We start from the raw sequence: 23510 nt of genomic DNA, 5'->3' as shown, positions 1-23510 counted from the left end.
TCTAAAACTTGAAAACTTTGAATTTAGATTTTCAGGTTCTAAATTTTACTAATTTCTAATGCAGCAGAGTTCATACTGGCCCCAATCCATTTTACACATCACTTCTGCCTACAACAAATTTTACAGCATTTATCAACAGCCAAAAGCCAAGTTTAATGTCATTTTTGTTCTCAAATTTATTAGGTGGAAAGAACATCAAATTTACAGTGCACAATAATAATGATTTAAGATTGTGAATATTTCATCTTATTTATTTGGCACAAATTAAAATCCAGCATCAGTATAAATCTAAGTTCCCTAGTAGATCTGTATCAATCTTCCAGTCATGAAGTGGGTAGCTTCCATCATGTCAAACGTATCAGGAAAAAAAGTGAGCAAAGTTTTATTGTTAGTACAAATCAAATATTTTCACTACTTCATTAACATTGTCATTGAATTATTTCATTTTTTGAGTCTCTAAAATGGCACAATGCATGAAAAGTGTAAAATTGTAACCTGATATTTACATCCCTGGCAGTGTATTAGCTGATTGCTTTAGTTTTGAACACACTATTAAAGACATGAAGCTTGGCATTACAAAAGAGAAAAACAGCTTAGAATGGGATCAGATATTTAAACAAAATGATGTGAAATACGTCTGATTGGTATATTGCTTCAGTAAAGATAAGTAAGCATTGTCTGATAAATTTCTTTCAACAGACTTTTACAGCAGTCGAACAGTTTTCCCAGTTACAGTTAAGAAGTCTTCATCTGCCAGAGCTCGGAGGGCCTCCTCAAACATATCCTTGGTAATAGCCTGTGAAAATTAAAACAATTCTAATCAGAACTCAAGCCACAAACACAGATGAACAGTAGTGAATCTTTTGTTGTAAAACCAACTGGTTTGTTGTTGTAGTCAAATTATGCTTTTAAGTCTCAGAATAACAATAATTCTTTTCACCTACATTGTTGTTTGTTCCTGTCCTGCAACATGGTATACCTAAAGTCTACAATTGTTGCTACTATCACCCCCACCTACATGACAATATGATCCAAATGGAACTATTAGAACATAATACAAGCAGAGACTATTTCTTCTATGGTTGCAGAGTATAGCATCAATGGCACACCTCAGGATATTGGGATAAGGATTCCTTTCCTCAAAGGGTAGTGAACCTGTGGAGGCCTATTCCACAGAAGACTGTGAAAGCCAAGTCGGTGAACATATATACACACACATACTCAAGAAAAAGATAGATACATTTCAAGATTTCATAGGCAAAGACTATGGGGAGAAAGTAAGATAATGACACTGAGATACAAGAGAGCTAAGGTCACGCAGAATGGTGGAACAGACTTGAAGGATTAAATGGCCTACTTCTGCTACTAGTTTCCATGTTTAATGTACAAAAACTATGTTGGTGTGGACTTTATATAAATATTAGCAAATGCAAAACATTACTACAGCAGAGCTGGGCCATACAGTAAGGTTATTCAAATAACCTAGCCATTTTTGCTCTACAATGTTAGACAATACGAGACCTTGATCAGGACTTTTGTCTTTCTACAAATTTCACAATCCATAATAGAAATCCACAGGTTTAAATATATGCCAGTTACAACACCATAAAAACAATGATCAAACAATAACATCGGAAGAGTAGAAAGATAGAAAACTGAAACAAAAGAAACAAAACTGTTAAAACTAAGATCTCCAAAGCTTCCACTTCAAATACATGATATTCTCATATCTTTCTATTCCATATAAAAACTTACAACATCAGATTGAGATCGCAGATCATCAAAAAGTTGCTGATATTTCATAGCTGGAGTTTTGCCTTTAGATTGAATAAACTGCTTTAAGGCTTGAGCTAACTCCTCCTTGCGTTTACGTGCAGTGGCACTCATTCCTGAAACAAAATTGAAGCATGGGTTTACCATTGTATCAACTGTTTGATATTGTAATAATCTTTAAAAGTGATTATATGAATAGATCTATGAAGTTTGTGTGCAAAATGTGAATATAAATGAATGGAATGTTTTCATAATTCTGAAGGTTCAGTGTAGCACAATTAGGTGAACAAATTTCTTCATTATGTAACAACAGTGCACAAAAGCCTTAATCTCAGAGAAAAAAAATGATCAAGGCAATACTTCAGTTTTACATGTCTAACATAGTCATAGCTTTTCCAATTGACACTGTCAATTTAGGGCTAAACTTTCAAGTATTGTACTTTACACTTGACCATGAGGAACTGGTGAGTCTACCCTAACCTATCAGTTCAAAAGTGAAAACGCAGTAAGAAGTACCATCTTTCAAAAAGATGTTAAACCATGGCCCCACCTGCCTCTCGAGTGAGTTTGTAAGATCCATGGGATTATTACTTTGATGAACAGCAGAGAAATTCCCCAAGACTGGATTCAAATGAGATATTAAACAATGGACAGCACTATGCTATCCAATTACATATCATTAACATTCTACCACAAATACATTTTCAGTAAATTGTGGAATCTAGTCATGAACACAACTGTAGAATTAAAACTTCCATTTTCTTTTGTGTATTATATATACTGTCCCAACTTCCTAAACCTGACACCCAAAATGAAAAATTATTACCTGTAGTAAGAATAGATATATCTACAATTCCAGTTCTTGGGTCAGTCGCAGACTGTTTCAGAGCTTCCCGGTGAAGGCGTTTTGCCTCTTCTACATCAATATTTTCCACTTTTTCAGAAAACCGCACTTTGGCATAAGCTTCTGCCAGACGTATCAGTGACTCCAATTGTCGGGGGTATGCTGAGACCATACCTCTACCGCTGCCAACTTTCCTCATATCCACGTAAGCCTTGAACATTAAAGCAAGCAATAGCACAGAAAGCACTAGATGAAACGATACATTTTGAAATAAATATTTAGTAGCAAAGCAAGAACAAAGTTCTTACCTCAATCAGTGATTGACTGGCTTCCTCACTAAGTTTAGGGTGAATATAAGTGCGGCCATAGGCAATATAATCTCTGAGCATTGCCATATCCAAGTATTCTTCTTTCATTTCCTCTTCGCTTTGATAGTAAAGGGAAACCAAGTGATGGGCAAGACGTCGATCATAAGCTTCATCTTGTGGGTCCAACATAAGGAAGATCAAGTCAAATCTAGAAGTATAACCAACATGCTTACAACATTGTTACCAGCACAAAATAGATGTGATAATTCCAGATAATATTTTACAGAAATATTTTAGTTTTATAGTAGAGAGCAATCATTGCAAAAATTCAATAGGTGACACAGCAAATGAAAAACACCGTTAGCATTTTAAGTCTATGACTTAATTTATCCTACCTGGACAGCAACGTATGTGGAAGCTGGATATTTTCTATAGTTGTTTTTTTGGGATTCCACTGTGACTCCACTGGGTTTGCAGCTGCTAGGATAGACGTGCGGGCATTCAGTTGACAAATAATCCCAGCCTAAAAAGGTACAGTTTGAAGGATTTAATTTAGAAGAAAACATTTCAGAACCGCCCAAATATCGAGAAGGCAATTTGTACAGAGTAGTTTTATTTCATTTCCACACAAAAACAGAGGGAAAAAAACTGATTTATAACTAAACAGAAGCAAGGACCATACAAATTAGAAAGATAGAACCATGTCTATTCATTGAACTCAGATTTTCACATGCTGGTTGCATATTTATTTCAACTCTGAATGCTAACTTTGAACAAAATTGTAAAAAATATTCTTACTTTTGCAATGGAAAGGGTTTGCTGCTCCATAACTTCATGCAACACAGACCTTGTGCTGTCATTCATTTTATCAAACTCGTCGATACAGCAGATACCATTGTCACTAAGAACAAGGGCACCAGTCTGCAAGACCAGTTGTCGTGTCTCAGGATCCTTGGTTACATAGGCAGTTAGACCAACAGCGCTGGAGCCTTTACCAGAAGTATATTGACCTCTGGGCACCAGGTTGTACACATACTGAAGCAATTGTGATTTACTGGTACCAGGATCACCACACAGTAGGATGTTGATCTCTGCACGGAAATTGCCACGGCCAGTGTGACTGAAATCTTTGCGTGTACCACCAAATAACTGCAGTAAGATACCCTGGCACAAAATACAAAAAACAATTTTAACAAAATGTAAACTTTTAGAGTCATAGAGATGTACAGCATGGAAACAGACCCTCCGGTCCAATCCGTCCACGTCGACCAGATATCCCAACCCAATCTAGTCCTACCTGCCAGCGCCCGGCCCATATCGCTCCCAACCCTTCCTATTCATATACCCATCCAAATACCTCTTAAATGTTGCAACTGTACCAGCCTCTGGCAGCTCATTCCATACACGTATCACCCTCTGCATGAAAACGTTGCCCCTGACGTCTCTTTTATATCTTTTCCCTCTCACCCTAAACCTATGCCCTCTAGTTCTGGAGTCCCCGACCCCAGGGAAAAGACTTTGTCTATTTATCATATCTGTGCTCCACATAATTTTGTAAACCTCTAAGGTCAGCCCTCAGCCTCCGACACTCCAGGGCAAACAGCCCCAGCCTGTTCAGCCTCTCTCATTAGCTCAGATCCTCCAACCCTGGCAACATCCTTGTAAATCTTTTCTGAACCCTTTCAAGTTTCACAACATCTTTGCGATAGGAAGGAGACCAGAATTGCACGCAATATTCCAACAGTGGCCTAACCACTGTCCTGTACAGCTGCAACATGACCTCCCAACTCCTGTACTCAATACTCTGACCAATAAAGGAAAGCATACCAAACACCTTCTTCACTATCCTATCTAACCTGCGACTCCACTTTCAAGGAGCTATCAACCTGCACTCCAAGGTCTCTTTGTTCAGCAACACTCCCTAGGACCTTACCATTAAGTGTATAAATCCTGCTAAGATTTGCTTTCCCAAAATACAGCACCTCGTATTTATCTGAATTCAACTCCATCTGCCACTTCTCAGCCCATTGGCCCATCTGGTCCAGATCCTGTTGTAATCTGAGGTAACCTTCTTTGCTGTCCACTACACCTCCAATTTTGGTGTCATCTGTAAACTTACTAACTGTACCTCTTATGCTTGCATCCAAATCATTTATGTAAATGACAAAAAGTAGAGGGCCCAGCACTGATCCTTGTAGCACTCCACTGGTCACAGGCCCCCAGTCTGAAAAACAACCCTCAACCACCACCCCCTGTCTTCTCCCTTTGAGCCAGTTCTGCATCCAAATGGCTAGTTCTCCCTGTATTCCATGAGATCTAACCTTGCTAATCAGTTTCCCATGGGGAAGCTTGTCGAACGCCTTACTGAAGTCCAAATAGATCCCATCTATTGCTCTGCCCGCATCAATCTTCTTTGTTACTTCTTCAAAAAACTCATTACATGAAGTTATCATTAGATGCACAACACTATGTACAAGGATGAAATAACTGACCTAAGATATGTTGGTATTTTATTCAAAGAATGCAGGGTAGACATAAACTATAACCAAGTTGTGGGGTGATTCTGGAAACTCAAATATCTAGTACCATGAAATAATGGGAAACATACAAGACACCATGACAATTTTCTAAGTTCACACTTTACTGGCAGAAATGGAGTGGAGATTTTGACTATTGCATTGGATTAAAAAAAAATTTACAAAATAAAACTAACCCAGAGTTGATGTTTGCCAATATTTATAGCTCCTAGAGTAGTTGAATGCTGAACGTGTAGAAAAAGGGGAGGTGGGGAGTAAGGAGAATGGAAATGTAGCACAGATGTACTTTCAAATTTATTCACAACATAAATAAACAAAGAGTAAATAGTGATGATTCCCACTTGCTGTCTGTGGGAACTTGCTATGTGATGATGAGGATTTTAAAAGTGCTCAGTTGGCTGTATTGCAGTATAAGATGCCTACAGAATGTTCAAAGAACTGCATGAATTCAGTTCGTAGATCCCAGCAGCAATGGGTTAATTAGTTGTGAAAAATGCTCTTCCAGTTTGAGCACAAAACCAGTAATTGTTTTACTGTAGTAAGCACATACATACAAGTAACCTTTGAAAGGCAACGCATGGAGAAAGTTTGACAATAAGGGCACATCGGCCCAGAAGTTCTAGTCAGGTGTGAAAATATCATTTCTGACCTTGACTAGTTTAAAAAAAAACTCATTTATATTTGAATCATTTTTTTATTGGAGACAGGGACCGGTTATAAATCTGACCAGGAATTCTTGAATCTAGCAGTGAAGAGGATCATTGTAGAAAACCACATCGTTTTCTACAGCACTGAGAGCTATATTATGAAATTTAAATGTCCAGCAGACACTATGAAAGCTGCAATGAAAGGGTCAGAATGAAAGTTGTGTGGGAACAGGGTAAGGGGGACCTTGGAGTAGAAAGGCAAGTACACGAGGGGTTAGGGTACTAGGTTCTAAGGGGAGTTAAATGAATGATTACTTAGTATAGATCAGGTGGTTGAGAGAATTCGGATGGGTTGTAGACAGATGTCACACTGAGGGTTTGTGTGGTGGGGGTTGGGGGTAGAGAAGCTGCTTGTCAATAGCGAGTCAAGTTTCACTTCAACAATTAACTGAGAGTTGGAATAGGCTTTTAAGCCTCTAACTGTTCATTGGTTACGATTAATCTTGAAGTGAGTTGGAACTTCTGAATTCTCAAAACTCACTGATTCTGTAGTGAATCCTTCCACTACATTTGAAGGATTCCAGATGTAGTGGAATTGTGCGACAGAACTTTCAATTTCCCAGTTAATTCCCACAGAGTTAGTTGCATTGAGGTATCCGAATGGTCCCAAGGCACAGCCGCCTCCAAGCATGAAGAAACGATTACTTGGGTCATTGAAACGTCTTGGCCATGTTGCTTTATAGTTGTTATGAATGTCATAAAAAAGGACATTATAAAGATACGTTCAAAGAGCTACAGTATACCTTTTTGATATCTTCATGCTCATAAATACTAGGAGCCAAAGCAGCTGAAAGTCGTTCATAGATGTCAGGCTTCTTAGAAAGCTCTTTCAGCATTTCAGCACGCTCCTCTGTGAACAGTTTCTGTTCCTTTTCTTCTTCAAGTCTATGAAGTCGTTTCTCATCAGTCTTGCGAAAGTGAATAACGTCAATATGAGTCTTATACACTGATTTCACATTGCTAACTCTGGGATTCACACGGATAGGTACAGCTCTGTAAATACCTGGATAAAGGAAAGAAAATTCACACGTAAAGTCCTTCAGATCTTCTTAAAAGGTAAATCATCAGCTACCCATTGAATGTGTTTGAAAACGCAAGGTTTAATTTTACATCTCGAAATTAAGCTACATTTGTTGTTTTAACCCCTTAAATAAAGTCCAGCAGATTAAGTTTCACTGTGCTCAATCAGAGTAAGACCTGTGACATTCACTCGATCTCCAGGCTGCACTTTGTCCACTAGGTCATTGTGAGCGAAAAGTATAACTGTATGTGGTGTCTGTCCTGCAGGCATGTCTTCAGGGGACTCCTGCAACTTAACCTGCAACATTATAAAAGAAAGGCAAAATTAGTTTATTAGACCAGCAATGGCAGCTGTACAGTTGTATTTCTGAAGTAAACACAGCTGATATATCTGAAGGAATCATCTTTTGTTTTACTTGATCTAAAGCTCCTCTACTCTATATGTTATGCTACAACCTGCCCCGAAACCACCTTCAACCTTGAATCAGTTATTATGTATATCATTAGTAGACCTAGATGATTAGTTTTGCAGGGAAGTATGCAGCCTATTGTTCAACATCTTGTTGATTGCAGTCAAGTGTGCACAATTATCATGTGGGCTAAATTTGTACCACAGAATAATGAAAATAAGAGTTGAGTTAATTCCATGATATTGTCTTGACTGTTATCAACTGTCCAATATTTAGAGTCATAGAGCTCTACAGCACGGAAACAGACCCCCTTTGGTCCATCCTGACCAGATATCCTAAACTGATCTCATCTCATCTGCCAGCATTTGGCCCATATCCCTCTAAACCTTACCTATTCATATATCAATGCAGGTGCCTTTTAAATGTTGTAATTGTACCACCCCCCCCCCTACTTCCTGGGGCAGCTCATTGCAAACACGCACTACCCTTGTGTGAAAAAGTTACCCTTAGGTCCCTTTTAAATCTTTGCCCTCTGGTTTTGGACTCCACTAACCTGGGAAAAAGACATTGGCTGGTCACCCCATGATTGATAATTGGAAGTACTGCTTTGCAGTCAGGGGAAAAGATTCAGTTACAACCCAATTATTTAGCAGTAATTGTACACCTGCATTAAAGGATGCTTGTATTTCTGAAGAATAACATACCATCTGTTTATCTGAAAATACAGAACGGTTGTGGATAAGAGCCATACTGTGTGTGGTGTTGCAGTTCTTGCACACAGATGGTTCAGCAATCCGTCCACGATCAACTTCCACCCTTGTGCAAAAAGCACACACTTGACAGGTGAAGAATGCTTCTTGCATCTCAGGAATCAGTTGAGAAGTTCTGATCACCATGCCACTGACTGTAATTAATTGATCAATATCTGCAAGGAAAAGACCAAACAATATTTTGCATTATTTTAAACTCAGACCAGGAAGAAAAATTCTGATTTTCAAAACTTTCTTGCAGATGCCTTTCAAAAAATTTAAAATTGTTCAAGCGAACATTAACATAAAATAAAAGAGAGATTTACAAACTAAATCCAGTTTGCTTTGGTTTAGCAGCAAAACTTACCTTCTGGATTCAGACTTCTCATATTTTTGGTTCTCAAAGCATTGTATGGTCGCACTTGGATTTGATGCTCCAGTAGAGAATCAGGGAATCGCTCAAAGAAAAGCTCATTGACAGCCATATCAAAAGTGGGAATCACTTCCTAAATATTTTAAAGATATTAATTAGCTTCAGAGCACCAATTAACATATTTTAAAGTTTTCAACATTTTAAAACCGATGATTCTGAAGTAATTATTTTCCATATAATGTACATTACCTGTGGATAACAAATCAGCTGCCTGTATAATTCAGGATCAAATGTTCTTAAATGAGAAGAGTTCACATTCAGAAATGGCTCTCCCACCAAGTTCATCTACAATACAAGCACAAAGTCAATTTCATGCAGTGCTACAAGACTTTTGTTGGGGAAAAAAAAGTAATAGGTAAATTAGCAAGTGTGGTAAAGATATACAATACCTCTGCAAGTCGTTGCATGTAAAGTGGTTCATTTATGTCTATGCCTGCAACTTCCTCTTCTTTAGCAGAAGGATCAATAAACCGTTGAAGGAATCTCTGAAAAACAGTACAAGGATTACTTTATCATTTGGATTATTATGGAAACAACACATCTCAACACTCGTTTAATTCTGCCACCTTATCAATCTAAACTGAACAATTGCTGACTGATCATTTTACTCTTCACCAATTACTTCTTTACTCTTCGATTACTAGGGGTCACGCATTCAAGGGGAGGAGGGAGATATTTACACAGAGAATGGTGGGTGCCTGGAACATATTGCCAGCGGAGGTGGTAGGGGTCAGCACGATAGTGTCATTTAAGATGTATCTAGGCAGATACATGAATGAGCAGGGAGCAGAAGGATACAGATCCCTCTGTACTAGATAGAGGATCTGGATCTGCACAGGCTTGGAGGGCCGAAGGACCCGTTCCTGTGATATAATTTTATTTGTTCTTGTTCTTTGTGCCATCAGCAAAATCGTAGAAGGAACTGTCATCAGGTCTATCAAGCAGTATTTATATAGCAGGATCCACTAGATTTCTGATCCCATGACAGCCTTGATCCAAACATGCTCAACAAAAGCTGAATTTCAGAGGTGAGGCACGAATGACTGTTCTTGACAGCAAAGCTGCATTTGACCGATTATGGCATCAAGGAGCCAAAGCTGAACTAGACTCAATGGGAATCGGGGGAATCTCTACTGTTGGAGCCGTACCTGCTCAAAGGAAAATGGTTGCTATTGTTGCAGGTCAGTCATCTCAGCTTCAGGACATCTCTGCAGCAGTTCCTCAAGGTAATCTCTTAGGCGCAATCATCTTCTGCTGCTTCATCAACCATCTTCAATCCATCTGAAGGTTAGAGGTGGGGATTTTCGCTGATGTTTGCACAATGTTCAGCATGATTCATGATTCCTCAAATACTGAAACAGTCCAAGACTATATGCAGCAAGACTTGAACAATATCCAGGCTTGAGGTGGTAAGTGTCAGTAACACTGTGCTACACAATTGCAAGTAAGAGGGAATCTAGTTGTCATCCTTGACATTCAATGGTATTAACATCTCTCAAAATTCCATTTTCAATATTCTGGGGGTTCCAAAGACCAGAAACTGAACTGGACCAGTAATTTAAATACTGTGGCTGCAAAACCAAGTCAGAGGTTGTCGCAAATATCGTAGAAGGAACTGTTATCTAATTTCCCAAAGTCTATCCTATGATCTACAGGGCACAAGGAGTTTGATGGAATACTTTCACTGCCTAAAGAAATTTCAGCTCCAACATTTGAGAGAAAGCAACCTACTTGATTAGGATCCTATCTGTCATCTTGCATATTCACCATGTACCCACTGTCAATAAAACACACTTGTTCACTAATTTTCTTTTCATTAGATTAGGTTAGATTCCCTACACTGGGGAAACAGGCCCTTCGGCCCAACAAGTCCACACCGACCCTCCAAAGATTAACTCACCCAGACCCATTACCCTACTCCCTATTAATGCACCTAACACTACGGGCAATTTAGCCTGGCCAATTCACCTGACCTGCACATCTTTGGACTGTGGGAGGAAACCGGAGCACCCAGAGGAAACCCACACAGACACGAAGAATGTACAAGTTCCACGCAGACAGTCGACTGAGGCTGGAATTTTGGGGAGGAAAATCTGTTGTCTTCACCTGGTGTAGCCTTATTCGACTCCAGATCCACAGCAACGTAGTTGACTCTGAACTGACCTCTGAAATGGTCGAGAGAGCCAATGATTTCAAGAGCAATGAAAGCTGGAAGCTCTCATCCCGTACAAGAATAAAGAGTAAAGGAAAAATAAAAAAATCAAGTGCTTTATTTTGTCACAAAAGGCCAGATGTGCTCCATATATTCTTGACATTTATCTTGGTTTAAGGAAATTATTGAATTCTCAGTCTGAATGGCAAGCTTAGAGACCTGTGCGTGCATGCACGGTTTATCTAAAGGTTGTTGATTCATTTCAATAATGCCATTTTGCAACAAGCAGAGGATAATGAAGTAGTGTCTCCAAATGAGTTCAGAAGAACAGCTATTTTAAGAATAAATGCAAACAGTGTGTTTGCAAAGTGTGTCAGCAAAAATAAACCAATAATTTTTTTTGAAACTGACCTGGAACTTTTCTTTGCATGCAGTTACATTGACATCTGTTCCCCAGATTACTAATTTCTGACCAAGGGATTGCTCACTGGTCACAACGTCATCTGCTGAAGGCTGTAAGAGATCAAACGCTTAAGGACAACTGTTAACAATAAATTTACTTCTTAAAAATAAAATACATACATATAAATGAATTCACAGATAACTGATGAATCTGCTTAACTTCCTACCTGGTCTGCATGCAAATCAACCTGACGGACCTTACGTGCAGACCCAAGATCAGGACGCTGGCGTATAGGTGTCCCCCGTACACCACTCCGGGGTGTGCCTTCAACTCTAGAGCTCGGCGTGCCATAGGTCAAAGGTGAGCTTATGTCAAAATCACTGGCAGCTGGGGGACAACAAAATATTTTTGACAGCTACTCCAAAAAAGTGACTAAATACACAAGCAAACATGTACTTTTTTTTAAACATTCTGGTATAGACCAGGTTAAAACGCATCAAATGCACCAACTCCATTTTCAAACAATAAAACACCAAAAGCTAGAGTCAATGCAATAAGATTAGCATTCAGCCTCACAAAACAGAATTTATCAGAAAGAGACTGAATGCAAAACGTACAGATGCTTAAAGTAAAACTGATGCTTATTTGGTGGTACATTCACATCATCCTCTGTTCTGAGTGGGTAACAAAACAAGACCACAATATCTACTACGACTGTTGCAGACATAGTCCACACTCTTGTTAAGTATTTGAATTGTTGGCAAGTTTACACTAAATGAAAAACAACAAACCTGAATGGCGTGACCGTGCTGGGCTAGATAAGAAGGATGATTCCTGCACACGTAGGCTCTGAGCATCTGCTGCTGGAGAGGTTGGCATTGGCTGCAGATCCCCAGTGGATGTTGACTCATCCAACCGTTGTCTTTGTGATGGTGGAGACTGTACTCCATCACTACGAGCTGATTAGAAGTTGCCATTAATATCAAACCCATTTTAGCATTCTCCATAATGCTTTATCGAAAATACAAGTAACATAATTCAAGCTCCCGTATGACATATACAATAAAAAAAGGCAAGGTTTTCAGAGTTCAAATCAGCAGTACCATAACTTGTTATTTGCTTAGATATTAAATATTTTACAGAACTGTAATGTAATACAAGATAGACAGTTTATCATGATGAACCTCTAATATGTTCGAGATATCAAGTTATTAGAAATAAATAATTCTTGCCTCTTGTCCAGCTAATAACCATCATTAACATAATATCTGTATATCAGTATTCCATGAAACATTATCTTGAAATAAATGCGGATGTGGTAAACTAGCTAATTTGCTGTTTTACATATTTTAATGAAATTGACATCTCAATGTTCACATGTTTATCTAATCTGAACTAAAATATTTAAACTATTTTTGTTCAAAAACAATAACTAAAACTGCGGATGTATCAGTAGGCTATTTTGTACCCAATAAAATAGAATGGCTTGGAGGAAATTTACCACAGCTTGAATAGATCCTAATTTACATTTATGCTTCAGTGAACTTACATGTGGGGGGATTATTGCCCCTTCCACGCTTCCCCCCTTTACGACTTGGTGTCGATGTTGGTGAAGACATCTTTATCACTAAGAACAGAAAAAAATACACAAACATTTACTGCTGAATTCAACATGAACATGTTTATGACAGAAATGATCAAAATACTTATGCCATCTTATGAACACTCTTAACACAAATTCCATGTTAACATAATGAATTTGTCATCCATGAGACATTCCATTTCTCAATTCTTCCAAGAGAAGAAAAATGAAAAACATTGTTACTTGCTGTTATTTGAACATACTCACCATTCTGTCCTCCAAGACTACCAAGCTATAACAGCAGGCCTATTGATTTTTTTTTAACATCCCTCAGATTTTATTAAAGAGGAACAGTTATGCTTACAGAGATTTGTAGGCTACTTAAATAACTTGAAGCCGTACAGAAGTGAAGTACAAATCTCTCAGTACAGCGTATACATTATCTGAAGTTGTGAATGTAATGTTAAAAAGCTAATGTGGTCATTCTCTTCAGCTGCTTGAGAAACAAGGACATTGAAACATTGGAAAGTAGCTCCACTAAACGCATTTCCACAGCTGAAATTATGAAGAGTTGAGAAATATGGAAGCTTGAGAATGGACGTGTAGCAACTGAACAGTGATCTAACACCAGTATGCAAGCTAGTTGACAACATAGAAAAGGTTCACCGTAAATACTCATTTAAATTAAACTATGATAATAATCTAAGCTCAAGCTAGTAAAAAGGGAACATGAGGGCTTTTCCCAGGAGATTCCTTAAACAAAAATTCATCGACTTGTGCAAGGTTATTTATGGAGAAAGTGAGGACTGCAGATGCTGGAGATCAGAGCTGAAAATATGTTGCTAGAAAAGCACAGGAGGTCAGGCAGCATCCAAGGAGCAGGAGAATCAACGTTTCGGGCATTCCTGAAGAAGGGCTCATGCCCGAAACGTCGATTCTCCTGCTCCTTGGATGCTGCCTGACCTGCTGCGCTTTTCCAGAAACACATTTACAGCAAGGTTATTTATGGTCAGTGAAGTGGAAGAACAACACCATAAAGTGGAGGCATAGAGGTCAGTCATTCAGCTCATTGAACCTCTACAGCACTCTTCAGTACAAAATTCCAGATTCACTACCTGCTGGAAGAAGAAAATCCTCCTCTGTACTCTAATTGAGTAACCCCTTATTCTATTATTGCCCCTCGTCTTCGACTATAGAAATAAAGAGATTAAGTGCTCCGGCACAAGAGTGCTAAGACTGTGAATTTGTGAAAGGGAGAGTGATTTAAGATTTAATCTTGCCAAAAATAGCTTGCCAACACTCTAGCATTTTACTTATTGCTTATGCTGCAGAGCAAGTGAGCATTTCTACTGTGTATTTTTAAAAGTAAAAATTGGTCTTTAGATTATGAGTGTTTAGAAGGAATAAGGGAAGGTCCAGAGCATGTATTTAATATTCTTTGACCCAGAGAAAACGAGCATAAAGACAGCAATCTAAGGACAAGTCATGATAAGGTGGGATATTCCTCCTGTGCCATGTGTAACATCAGGGACACTTCCAATGTGCAGGGTGACCATGTGTAGGATGTGTATCCAGCTGCAGCTAGTGGAAATTTGCAGTTTGGATCGAGAGCAACACCTTGGGTATCTGAAAAGCTGAGATATAGTGATAACACATACAGTGAGATAGTCACACCTTGTGTAAAGAGTGCAGAAACAGAAAATCAATGTGAGATCACCAGTCAGACTAAAAAACACCATGCAGTTTGTGTTGGAGTACCTTGGAACTACTTCTGTCAAACAAATTGCGGATATTATTGGGGGAGAAAGATTTTCAGTGGAATGCAGTGACAGCTAAGTCAATGACACCAGAATTGGGTAAAAAAAACAAGGAAATGACAGATCAATTGAACAACTATTTTAATTGTGTTTGCACAGAAGACAACACAAATAATGATCCAGAAATTGGATGCAGTGCATTTCAATATTCCTATATAAAAGGCTGATGTATGTAATCAAAGTACATGAGGTTTGTGGTAATATACTGAAGTGGAATTAGAGTTGGTTAGCATGCAGGAAACAGTAGGAATAAATGGGTTGGTTTTGGAGTGAAAGGCAGTGACAAAAGAAGATACTACAGTTATCAATGTTGGGCCTTAACTATGCAAGACATATATCAACAATTTGGGTGAAAGAATCATGTTGTGACTATACAGGACGTTGGTTAAGCCACCTTTGGAATATTGTGCGCAATTCTAGTCTCCCTCGTATAAGAAGAATGTTGTGAAACTTGAAAGGGTTCAGAAAAAATTTACAGTGATGTTTCCAGGGTTGAAGGGTTTGAGCTATAGGGAGAGGCTGAAAGGTCTGAGGCTGTTTTCCCTGAAACGTCAGAGGCTGAGGAATGACCTTTTAGAGATTTATAAAATCATGAGGGGTATGGATAGCGTAAAATAAGAAGGTCTTTTCCCTAGGTTGGGGGAGCCCAGAACTCGGGCATAAGTTTAGGATGAGGGGGAAAGGTTTAAGGACCAAAGGGGCAACTTTGTCACGCAAAGACTGGTGTGTGTAGGGAATGAGCTGCCAGAGGAAGTGGAGGAGGCTGGTACAATTACAACATTTAAAAGTCACCTGGATGGGAAGATGAGTAGGGAAAGTTTAGCAGGATATGGGCCAAGTTGCTGGCAAATTGGACTGGATTAAGTTAGGAGATCTGGTCGGCATGGACAAGTTGGACTGAACGGTCTGTTTCCATGCTGTACATCTCTATGACTAATATAGCCTAGTTTACTGACAACGTAAAACTAGGTGAGATTGCAAGTGCTGAGGTCGATGAATAGAGCCTTCAGGGCAATTTAGACAAGTTGAGTGAATGGGCAAATGCATGGAAGATGTGGTATTACATGGATGAGCGTGAAGTTGTCCACTTTTGTCAGAAAAACAATTGAAAATATTACTTAAATGATACGTGAGGAAGAGCTAACATAAAAGGGGATCTTGGTATCATAATTCATTGGTGATTCAGGTAAAGCAAACAGTTACAAAGGCAAATATGATGTTGGTTTTACTGCAAGATGATGAGCATCCAGGAGCAAGGAAGTGTAACTGTAGCTGTACAAGGCCTCAGTGAGACCAGTTGGATTAGCTGTGCAATTTTAGTCTCTTTGCCTAAGAATATAATTGCCTGGGGGAATACAGTTAAGGTTCACCAGTTTGATTTCCTACCAGGACAGGTATGTTGTATGAGGAGAGTATGGGGGTCAGGTGGGTCCATATTCATTAGAGTTCAGAAGAAATGAGAGGGGTACAAATTTCACATGGGGCTAAATAGACCAGATGCAAGAATGACATTTCCCCAGATCAGGGTATTCTGAACAAAAAGTCAGTTTCAGGTAGTATGTGGGGGAATTTTGCACTGATATGAGGAGAAATTTCTTTATTCAGAGCTCTACCATAGACAATGGAGACCAAGTCACTTAATAAGTTTTAAGAAATAGATTTCCTAGAGGTTAAAAGTATCGGGGGCACAGGGAAAGAAGAAAAGTATGAAGTTGACAGCATCAGTGATGGTCATTTTGAAAAGTATAAACGGGTTTGACGGGCTGAATAAGGTATTTCAGTTCGTATTTTCTCGGCTTGTTTAGTAAAATAATTAGTTGCATACCTGGATAGTTTGATGATAGCTAAAGTAACGCTCGCTGGTGATCATGGAAACAATCTGTTTTCGCTTTCAAGAGTTTGGTCGGAGCGAACAAGGAAACTAAGATCTTCTGGACGCAATAAATCGATCAAAAACACGACTTCAAATAAACTCTAGGTACCTTTAAAACATTATTTAAGTAATATCGTTTTTGCTACTTGCGATACTGTCCTTTACTCTTGCATCGAAAATGTCGCTTGAAATAAAGCATCCGATGCGAAATTGGAGTTTTAAAAAAAATTAAGTTAAATCCGTCCATGCGGATGCAATACTAACCGGCTGGCCTGAGAGGAGACTATATAAGGTTCACTGAGCACGTATCTTATCCGACAGGCTGAAATTTTAAAATTTCAATTTATTTTCACGGTCGAGCACAAAGACAACACGGCAAACACAACAAAGCCTCATAATATTATGAACAGTTTAGAACGTGAGTTATTTGCTCATACACTGAATCCCACCTGAAAGCTCTCCCTCTTCACTCTGCACACGACTTTTCCCGCCAAGGCTGTCAGCTGACCACCAATCCGCGCGCTTCGCCCGATTCGGAAGGATCTACGCCAAAATAATTATGGGGGTGGAAGAAAGAATAAGGAAGAGGAAAAAAAAGCTGAGAATGCAAGTTTAGAAATCGTATCGCAGGAAGCGTTTTTACCTCACATATACAGGCATAACACTAAATGTTTATTGTGTGTGAACTGCATGGAATCATTTTGAGAATTGTTGATGAATGTTCAATGTCTCCAACCACTCCCCCACCCCAGCGGGGCGGTGGAGAGGGCGGGTTTAGAACGCTGTGCCGGCAGGGTTCGCACTGGGACAATGGCTGCTGGAATGCGGAGACATGGAGCTGGCGTGGGGCTCGAGGTGGAGCGGCGGCTGCAACAACTCGAGCAGCTGCTGTCAGCCCAAGACAGCAGGAGTGCAGCAATGGAGTCACACAGTATAGTCGCCAACCTGACCCATGACCTTCTGCACAACACTCATGAAAGCCGGCTGGGTGGGTAGAGACAGGCCGCTGGTTGAGGCGCTTAAGGTTTGCAAAAGTTTTTCTCCCCCCCCCCATTTGGGAGGAGCTCGCATCCCTAGAGCAACTGACCAGGACAAGGAGGAGTTAAAAACCGCTGGTTCTTTGTATGTTCCCCCAGCGCCACCTCCAATTTGTTCCTTCATCACCGGGATACCGTTTATGGTCTTCCGGCAATAAACCGAGTTGGCAGCGCACTGGCGAAGTACAGACTTAGCTGTTGTATATTTGTAAAATAGGTGTTTACACTCTCAATTAGTTGTCGGAGATGTAGACTTAGATTTTTCCCAAGGCCAGATTATTCTCGTTGCTGAAGCATAGGTGAGAATTGCTTGTTGAGACCCTGCGAAATTCCCTGCAGGAGATTCAACCAATTTCCCGGAAAAAAGATTCTGCTAAGTAATTCACGTCCACTTGGAAACTTTCGCAAATATAAGTTTTAATCAGAGGGTTCCCATTTAATTACGTTAATAGCTGTTGAACAAAAGTTACGATATTAAAACCTATTTAACGTCTCGCTATTCCGCTTACTCCATACTGTCCTCGAAAATCCCCCCAAATGCATGTCCCCATACCTCTTGCAATCCCTCCCATTCTCCAGTAGGAGCTTACACCCTGTCCTACTGTAAACACTGTCGCTTACTGTCAAAGAGGTTGCCTGTGATGTTTGACATAGAACTTTCAGAATATGGCTGCTGGATGCACTTAAAATGTGGACATGGATGGCTTCCTTGGACTGTTCTGTACAACCAGAGTGGCAGAACGGTTCCACGTTTCTGAGCTCTGATCGGAAACTGCTGTCAGAAATGCAGAGCTCTTTCGCTGCGTAAACAAGGAGCAGTGCAATAACAATGTGTGTGAGATTGCCACTCCCCAGAAAATTAGCCACAGTTGGCAGTACAATTAAAGGCAATGGTTGTTTCATCACCAGATTCAGGCTTTCAAATTGCGCATGGGTGTATTTAGATTTATTTCATTTTATTATCCTAAAATTATTTCTGTTTATGGCAGAAAAGTGGAAAAAGTTAGTTTTTAAAATTTGCATTTGTCTCAGTTGTAGGAGTGAAACAAAAAGGGTCAAAACAAGTTTATAACTCGTCAGATAACTGGCTTCCAAAGTCTCTTTGTCAATATGTTATGAAAGGTATAAGTGGTTATGGTGTTTTGTTTGATGTGTTTTCTGAGTCAGCTTCAAAGTAACTTTATGGATATTGACCGTTGTTTTACCATTTTTGTCAGATTTTGGAATTGTAATGCATTGAGGTAACAAAAAGCCAGCAATTATTTTAATATTTTAAGTTGTCTATTGAATTATCAAAATACCAGTGAACTGAGAACTTGGTGCTAAATACATGAATTACACCGGTCTGAATTGAGTAGATTATAGTTGTCAAAGTTGCGAAGGTAGTTTTTCATCAATCGTCTGATATATGTTTAGGAGGTTGGTATTGCCAGAAGTTGATCATGTCGTATTGAATTAGTTTCTATCATGTGTTAACCCAGGCAGAGTTGCTACACAGGAATAGTAAAAGTTATTCTTCCTTGTCAAAGATTAAGTGATAGTATGTTATTTTATAGAATCCTGACAGTGTGCAAGCAGGCCATTTAGCCCATTGAGTCCACACCGACCCTTCACAGAGCATTCCACCCAGATCCATGTCTCTACCTTATCCATGATGTGGAGGAGACGGTGTTGGACTAGGGTGGATAAAGTTAAAAATCACAAAACCAGGTTATAGTCCAACAGGCTTAGTTGAAACCATTCGCTTTTGGAGCACCAGCCCTCCAAAAGCTCATGCTTCCAAATAAACCTGTTAGACTATAACCTGGTGTCATGATTTTTAATTTCTACATTATCCCTATAACCCTGCATTTCCCATGGCTAATTCCCCTAGCCTGCACGTCTCGGGTAACTTAGCATGGCTAATCCACCTAAGCTCCAAATCTTTGGACTATTTGAGGAAACTAGAGCACTGGAAGAAACCTACGCAGTTAAGGGGAGAATGTAAGTCCCTTCTGTGAAATAATTTTAGACGTGCCTTCTGAAAGAACATTTCAGTATAAAAATCTAATTGTTGGTTTGTGTAGTCTGTTGCGATGTGTAAAGTTTTCATGTTGGCTAGTCTTGATTTACTGATGGAGAGGGTACTAACTTGAAGGCAGCACTTCCACAAAGTGGAGGTTGAAAATCAAAGGCCCCTTATCCCCAGACTACATTCATTTTCCCATTGATGTTATGCTCAGGATAATATTTGAGAGGTCTGGAAATGGGTGACATGCAGGTTTAAAGGCTGAATAGTGGAACTGAGCAAACCTTCAGGTTAAGGGGAGGTTGTCGAATGAGAAATCTGGCAGGAAAATATGAAGTTGAAATTTACATTTCAATTTTGAAATAAAGAATTTATAAAACCAGAACCAGCTTATTGTGTCCAACTCTTGTTCTTTGTTAATTCATTGGATAATTAAAAAAAAATCTGGTCCTTCTGTTTTCCAATTATTGACAATGCTTCCTGGCCAACACTTTGTCCAACCACCTTTCTACCCCAAGCTACCTTACTCCTCCAGGTACTTTGTATGGGAATTGTTATTGTGCCCCTGCTGTCATTGTCTACTAAGTCTACTTGTTAATTCTCATTCTGCTGACTTCACTTGCACCATGATTTTCACAGTCTATTGATAGCTTTGTTCCAAAGCGTAGTTTACATTTCCTGGGGATCTAAAAAGACACAGGCTTGACTGTACTGAGGTATAGCTAGTCATTGGCAGTGTTTTGACTTTCAAAATACCACATCTCCCTTTCCATAGGGATCATTCTTTGTCAATGAGGATGAAACAAATCCCAGACTAAATGACTAAACTACCATCTCCCAAATCATCCTATTTAACTCCCTTGTTCTGATGTTCAATATGTTATAGGAGGAGGTTACAGACTTAATTTCAAGATTAAAATTATCCTCGCAGCTGGCTCAGCCACTAAGCCTTCCTTTTTCACACTCTTGATCCTTCAGTGTTTTATCTCCAGTCCAGAATTTTGAGGCAAGGTTTTTTGTGGGTCATTGTCCATGCACTGATGGAAGCAGTAACTTGATGTGAATTGGCTATATTAGCTCAGTTGTGACCAAAGTACATGTAGAATTATCTATTGCAGGCCCATCAGCACACAAGGTCCTGTAGTCCACTTGACGGATACATGGAGTACCTCTTGGCATAGCTAAATCAACTTTGAGAGAAAAAATAAAAGGTTGTAGCTACTGGGTCATAAGTTTGGAGTATATAAAGTATCCTTCTATAAGGTGATATGTTGCTGTAGCTATGGCCAGGTGGGCAATAGAGGGCTACCCTCAAAGTCTCACAGGAATAGTGCCCCCTGGCCTGCCACTGGGAGGCTACTTCCAGGTAGCTAATGTGCTTTGGTCGCTGTCAGAGTCCTGAGACTGACTGAATATTTCTGCCTCCTTTTCTTTTCCTTCAACCTGAACTGGCCTCTGGCAAAATGGCTGAATCTTGCAAATAGGCTCGCCAAGTAATGATGGGCATTACAACGTACCTCCCTCTGCCAGTCTGTTTGCATTTTCATATCAGGCTGAAATCCCTGTCCATATCGCTAAATAGCATTTCCACATCTTATGTTTATCTCAAAGACACAATTCTTTGTCACTTGATCCAGTCGTCACCCAATTGTCACCACTGAATGACCCTACCTCCTCATAATTGTCAGAACTACTGTAAGTAGCTCCTTTGATACGGACACAATTCCCCTCCTTTTTAAAGTCTAATCACTTATCTCTTCAAAGAGTCTGCTCTTGATTGTTCTATCGTAAATTACTTAAACAGACAGTTGAAAATATGTCGTAAAGAAGATTAGAATGCAGGAGGATATATATATATAGTTGAGTGAGTGGGTAAAATTATGACAGATTGGCATGTGATGTGGGAAAATGTCAAGTTCACTTTTTAGCAGCAAGAATGAAAAAAACTATTATTTAGATGGAGAATGATGGCAGAAATCAGAGATGCAGGGGGATTCATGTCTTTAAGTAGATCAATTGCAAAAAGCTATTATGCGAGTGCAGCATATAATTGAGACGGCTAAATGGATGTTATTCTTTATTATGTGAGGACTAGAGAGCAAATGTGAAGATGTAACACTATACAGGACATTGAGATGATTTTTCGCTTTTGTTTAACTTAGTCTTGTTTAAAGAAGGATGAAATACATTGGAAACTGTTCACAGGAAGTTTACAATGGTGCATTTGTAGTTTTCAATATTGATATTTGGGATCAGTGAACAGTAGGTTGGACAGTCTGGGCTCGTTTCCACTAGAATTTGGAAGAGTGAGAAGTGACTATCTTAAAATCCTGAATGGTCTTGACAAGGTGGGTGTGAATAAAGATATTTACTTTTGTCGATGAATCCAGAATTGGAGAGAGTATTTTAAAATTAGAGGACATCCTTTTGCAAAGAGATGCAAAGAACTTTTATGGGTGAAGTTGTGACTTTGAAATGCAGACTCAGAACGCAGTAGAAATGAAGTAGTTGAATAAAGGCAGTGATTGATTCCCCTGTGTAACAAGAATCTAAGACTAGATGGGACTATGGAATTCAATACACAAATAGGTCATCTTATTGAATCATCCTGAGGACTGAGTAGTCTCCTGCTACTTCCTATGTTTATGTTGTCACCCCTGGAGTTCTCTGTTTGAATTCCTTCATTCAGGCTTTCACAGTGCTCAAAACTGAGATTATGTTGATCTGTGACACCAATCACCCTTGTAGTTTGTCACCATAGTTAACTCTAACTTTGTACATTATTTGGTTTTGTTAACAGCTCCATTCTCACCCATTCCACAACCAGACTCACTTGTTCAATTCTTATCTGCTTTAATGCAGGCAGCATTTTCCAGCAGTATCTTTTTCCCCCTTCCTCCTTGTACATTATCGTCTCTGAAATAATCTATGTTTGATCATTGGTTCCTTCCTTTTCTCAGTTCCTGCATGTCTGCTACTCAGTCAAAATCTTCTATGCTGTTCTCCTTTCTATCATTGCAGTGATTGGTTATGGACATCGAATTATGGATGCAAGTTTCAGAGGAGGGGGTGCTATGTTTGACAGGGTTGATTGTTAAGAGATTGTTTCCTCTTCTTAGAGCATCTAAGACGAGAGACCATAATCTCAGAATAAGGGGTTGCTCTTTAGTTCATAGATGGTCATACAGCATAGAAACAGACCCTTTAGTTTAACTAGTCTACGTGAGCCATGTTCCCAAACTAAATTAGTCCTACTTGCCTGCGTTTGGCCCATATCCCTCCAAACCTTTCCTATTTGTGTAGTCATCCAAATGTCGTTTAAATGTTGTAACTGTACCTGCATTTACCACTTCCTCTGGTAGTTCATTTCACACGTGAACTACTGTCTTGTCAAAAAAAAAGTTGCTCCTTGTCCTTTTTTAAAACATTCTCATCCCACCTTAAAAATATGCCGCCTAAAATCTAGAACTCTCTCATCCTATGGAAAAGACCCTTTCTATTCACCTTACAAACCTCTGAAGTCTCCCCTCAATCTCTTATGCTCTAGTGGGAAAAAGTCTCCAAGTTAATAATATGGCAGGGCAAACCGAACTGTACACAGTAGAAGTGGCTTCACCAGTGTCCTGTACAATCTCAACATGACATCCCAACTCCTATACTCAAAAGATATAACAATGAAGGCATGTGTGCTAAATGCCTTCTTAATCGCTCTGTTTACCTGTGATGCAACTTTCAAAGAACTATGTATCTGAACCTTTAGGTCTCTCTGTTCGACAACAACATTACCAGGGATCTACCGCTAATTATATAAGCCCTGCCCTTGTTTTACAAAAATGTAATACCTCACATTTATCCAA

General features: G+C 39.3%; 2 protein-coding genes across 7 annotated transcripts in view; one reads left to right on the top strand and one right to left on the bottom strand.

Annotated features, from left to right (window-relative positions):
- Window positions 1–306: 306 nt before the first annotated feature.
- Window positions 307–18442, bottom strand: mcm4 (minichromosome maintenance complex component 4). 4 transcript variants are annotated; one of them, XM_043688296.1, is made up of 19 exons: window positions 17252–17340; window positions 17058–17151; window positions 16873–16930; window positions 12886–12963; window positions 12128–12295; window positions 11563–11723; window positions 11345–11446; window positions 9171–9266; window positions 8971–9066; window positions 8716–8854; window positions 8304–8524; window positions 7367–7487; window positions 6913–7172; window positions 3724–4089; window positions 3321–3448; window positions 2926–3133; window positions 2600–2828; window positions 1756–1889; window positions 307–796 (listed from the first exon to the last, which is right to left on the bottom strand). In XM_043688296.1, the coding sequence occupies exons 4-19, from the start codon at window positions 12953–12955 to the stop codon at window positions 704–706; spliced, it is 2592 nt and encodes an 863-aa protein (XP_043544231.1). In that variant the 5' UTR covers window positions 12956–12963; window positions 16873–16930; window positions 17058–17151; window positions 17252–17340; the 3' UTR covers window positions 307–703. The 4 variants fall into 4 exon arrangements, with proteins under 4 accessions (XP_043544231.1, XP_043544229.1, XP_043544228.1 ...); XM_043688294.1 differs by lacking the exons at window positions 16873–16930; window positions 17252–17340 and adding an exon at window positions 18267–18442; XM_043688293.1 differs by lacking the exon at window positions 16873–16930.
- Window positions 17323–23510, top strand: part of prkdc (protein kinase, DNA-activated, catalytic subunit) — a 247590-nt gene continuing 241402 nt past the window's right edge. For all 3 annotated transcript variants that reach the window (XM_043688292.1, XM_043688291.1, XM_043688290.1), the window contains exon 1: window positions 17323–17596. In XM_043688292.1, the coding sequence (XP_043544227.1) occupies window positions 17323–17596 (274 nt within the window). The remainder of the gene's footprint in view (window positions 17597–23510) is intronic.

The sequence above is a fragment of the Chiloscyllium plagiosum genome, chromosome 4 (genome assembly GCF_004010195.1).
Source record: "Chiloscyllium plagiosum isolate BGI_BamShark_2017 chromosome 4, ASM401019v2, whole genome shotgun sequence".
Classification (NCBI taxonomy): Eukaryota; Metazoa; Chordata; class Chondrichthyes; order Orectolobiformes; family Hemiscylliidae; genus Chiloscyllium; species Chiloscyllium plagiosum.
This window is presented reverse-complemented; position numbering and strand designations above follow the sequence as displayed.

Coding starts and splice junctions, on each gene's coding strand:
- mcm4 (XM_043688294.1), bottom strand. CDS start 12,955: ATGTCTTCACCAACATCGACACCAAGTCGTAAAGGGGGGAAGCGTGGA. Junction 12,296..12,885: donor GGGCAATAATCCCCCCACAT/GTAAGTTCACTG, acceptor ACTTCTAATCAG/CTCGTAGTGATGGAGTACAG. Junction 2,829..2,925: donor CCAGTCAATCACTGATTGAG/GTAAGAACTTTG, acceptor TTAATGTTCAAG/GCTTACGTGGATATGAGGAA.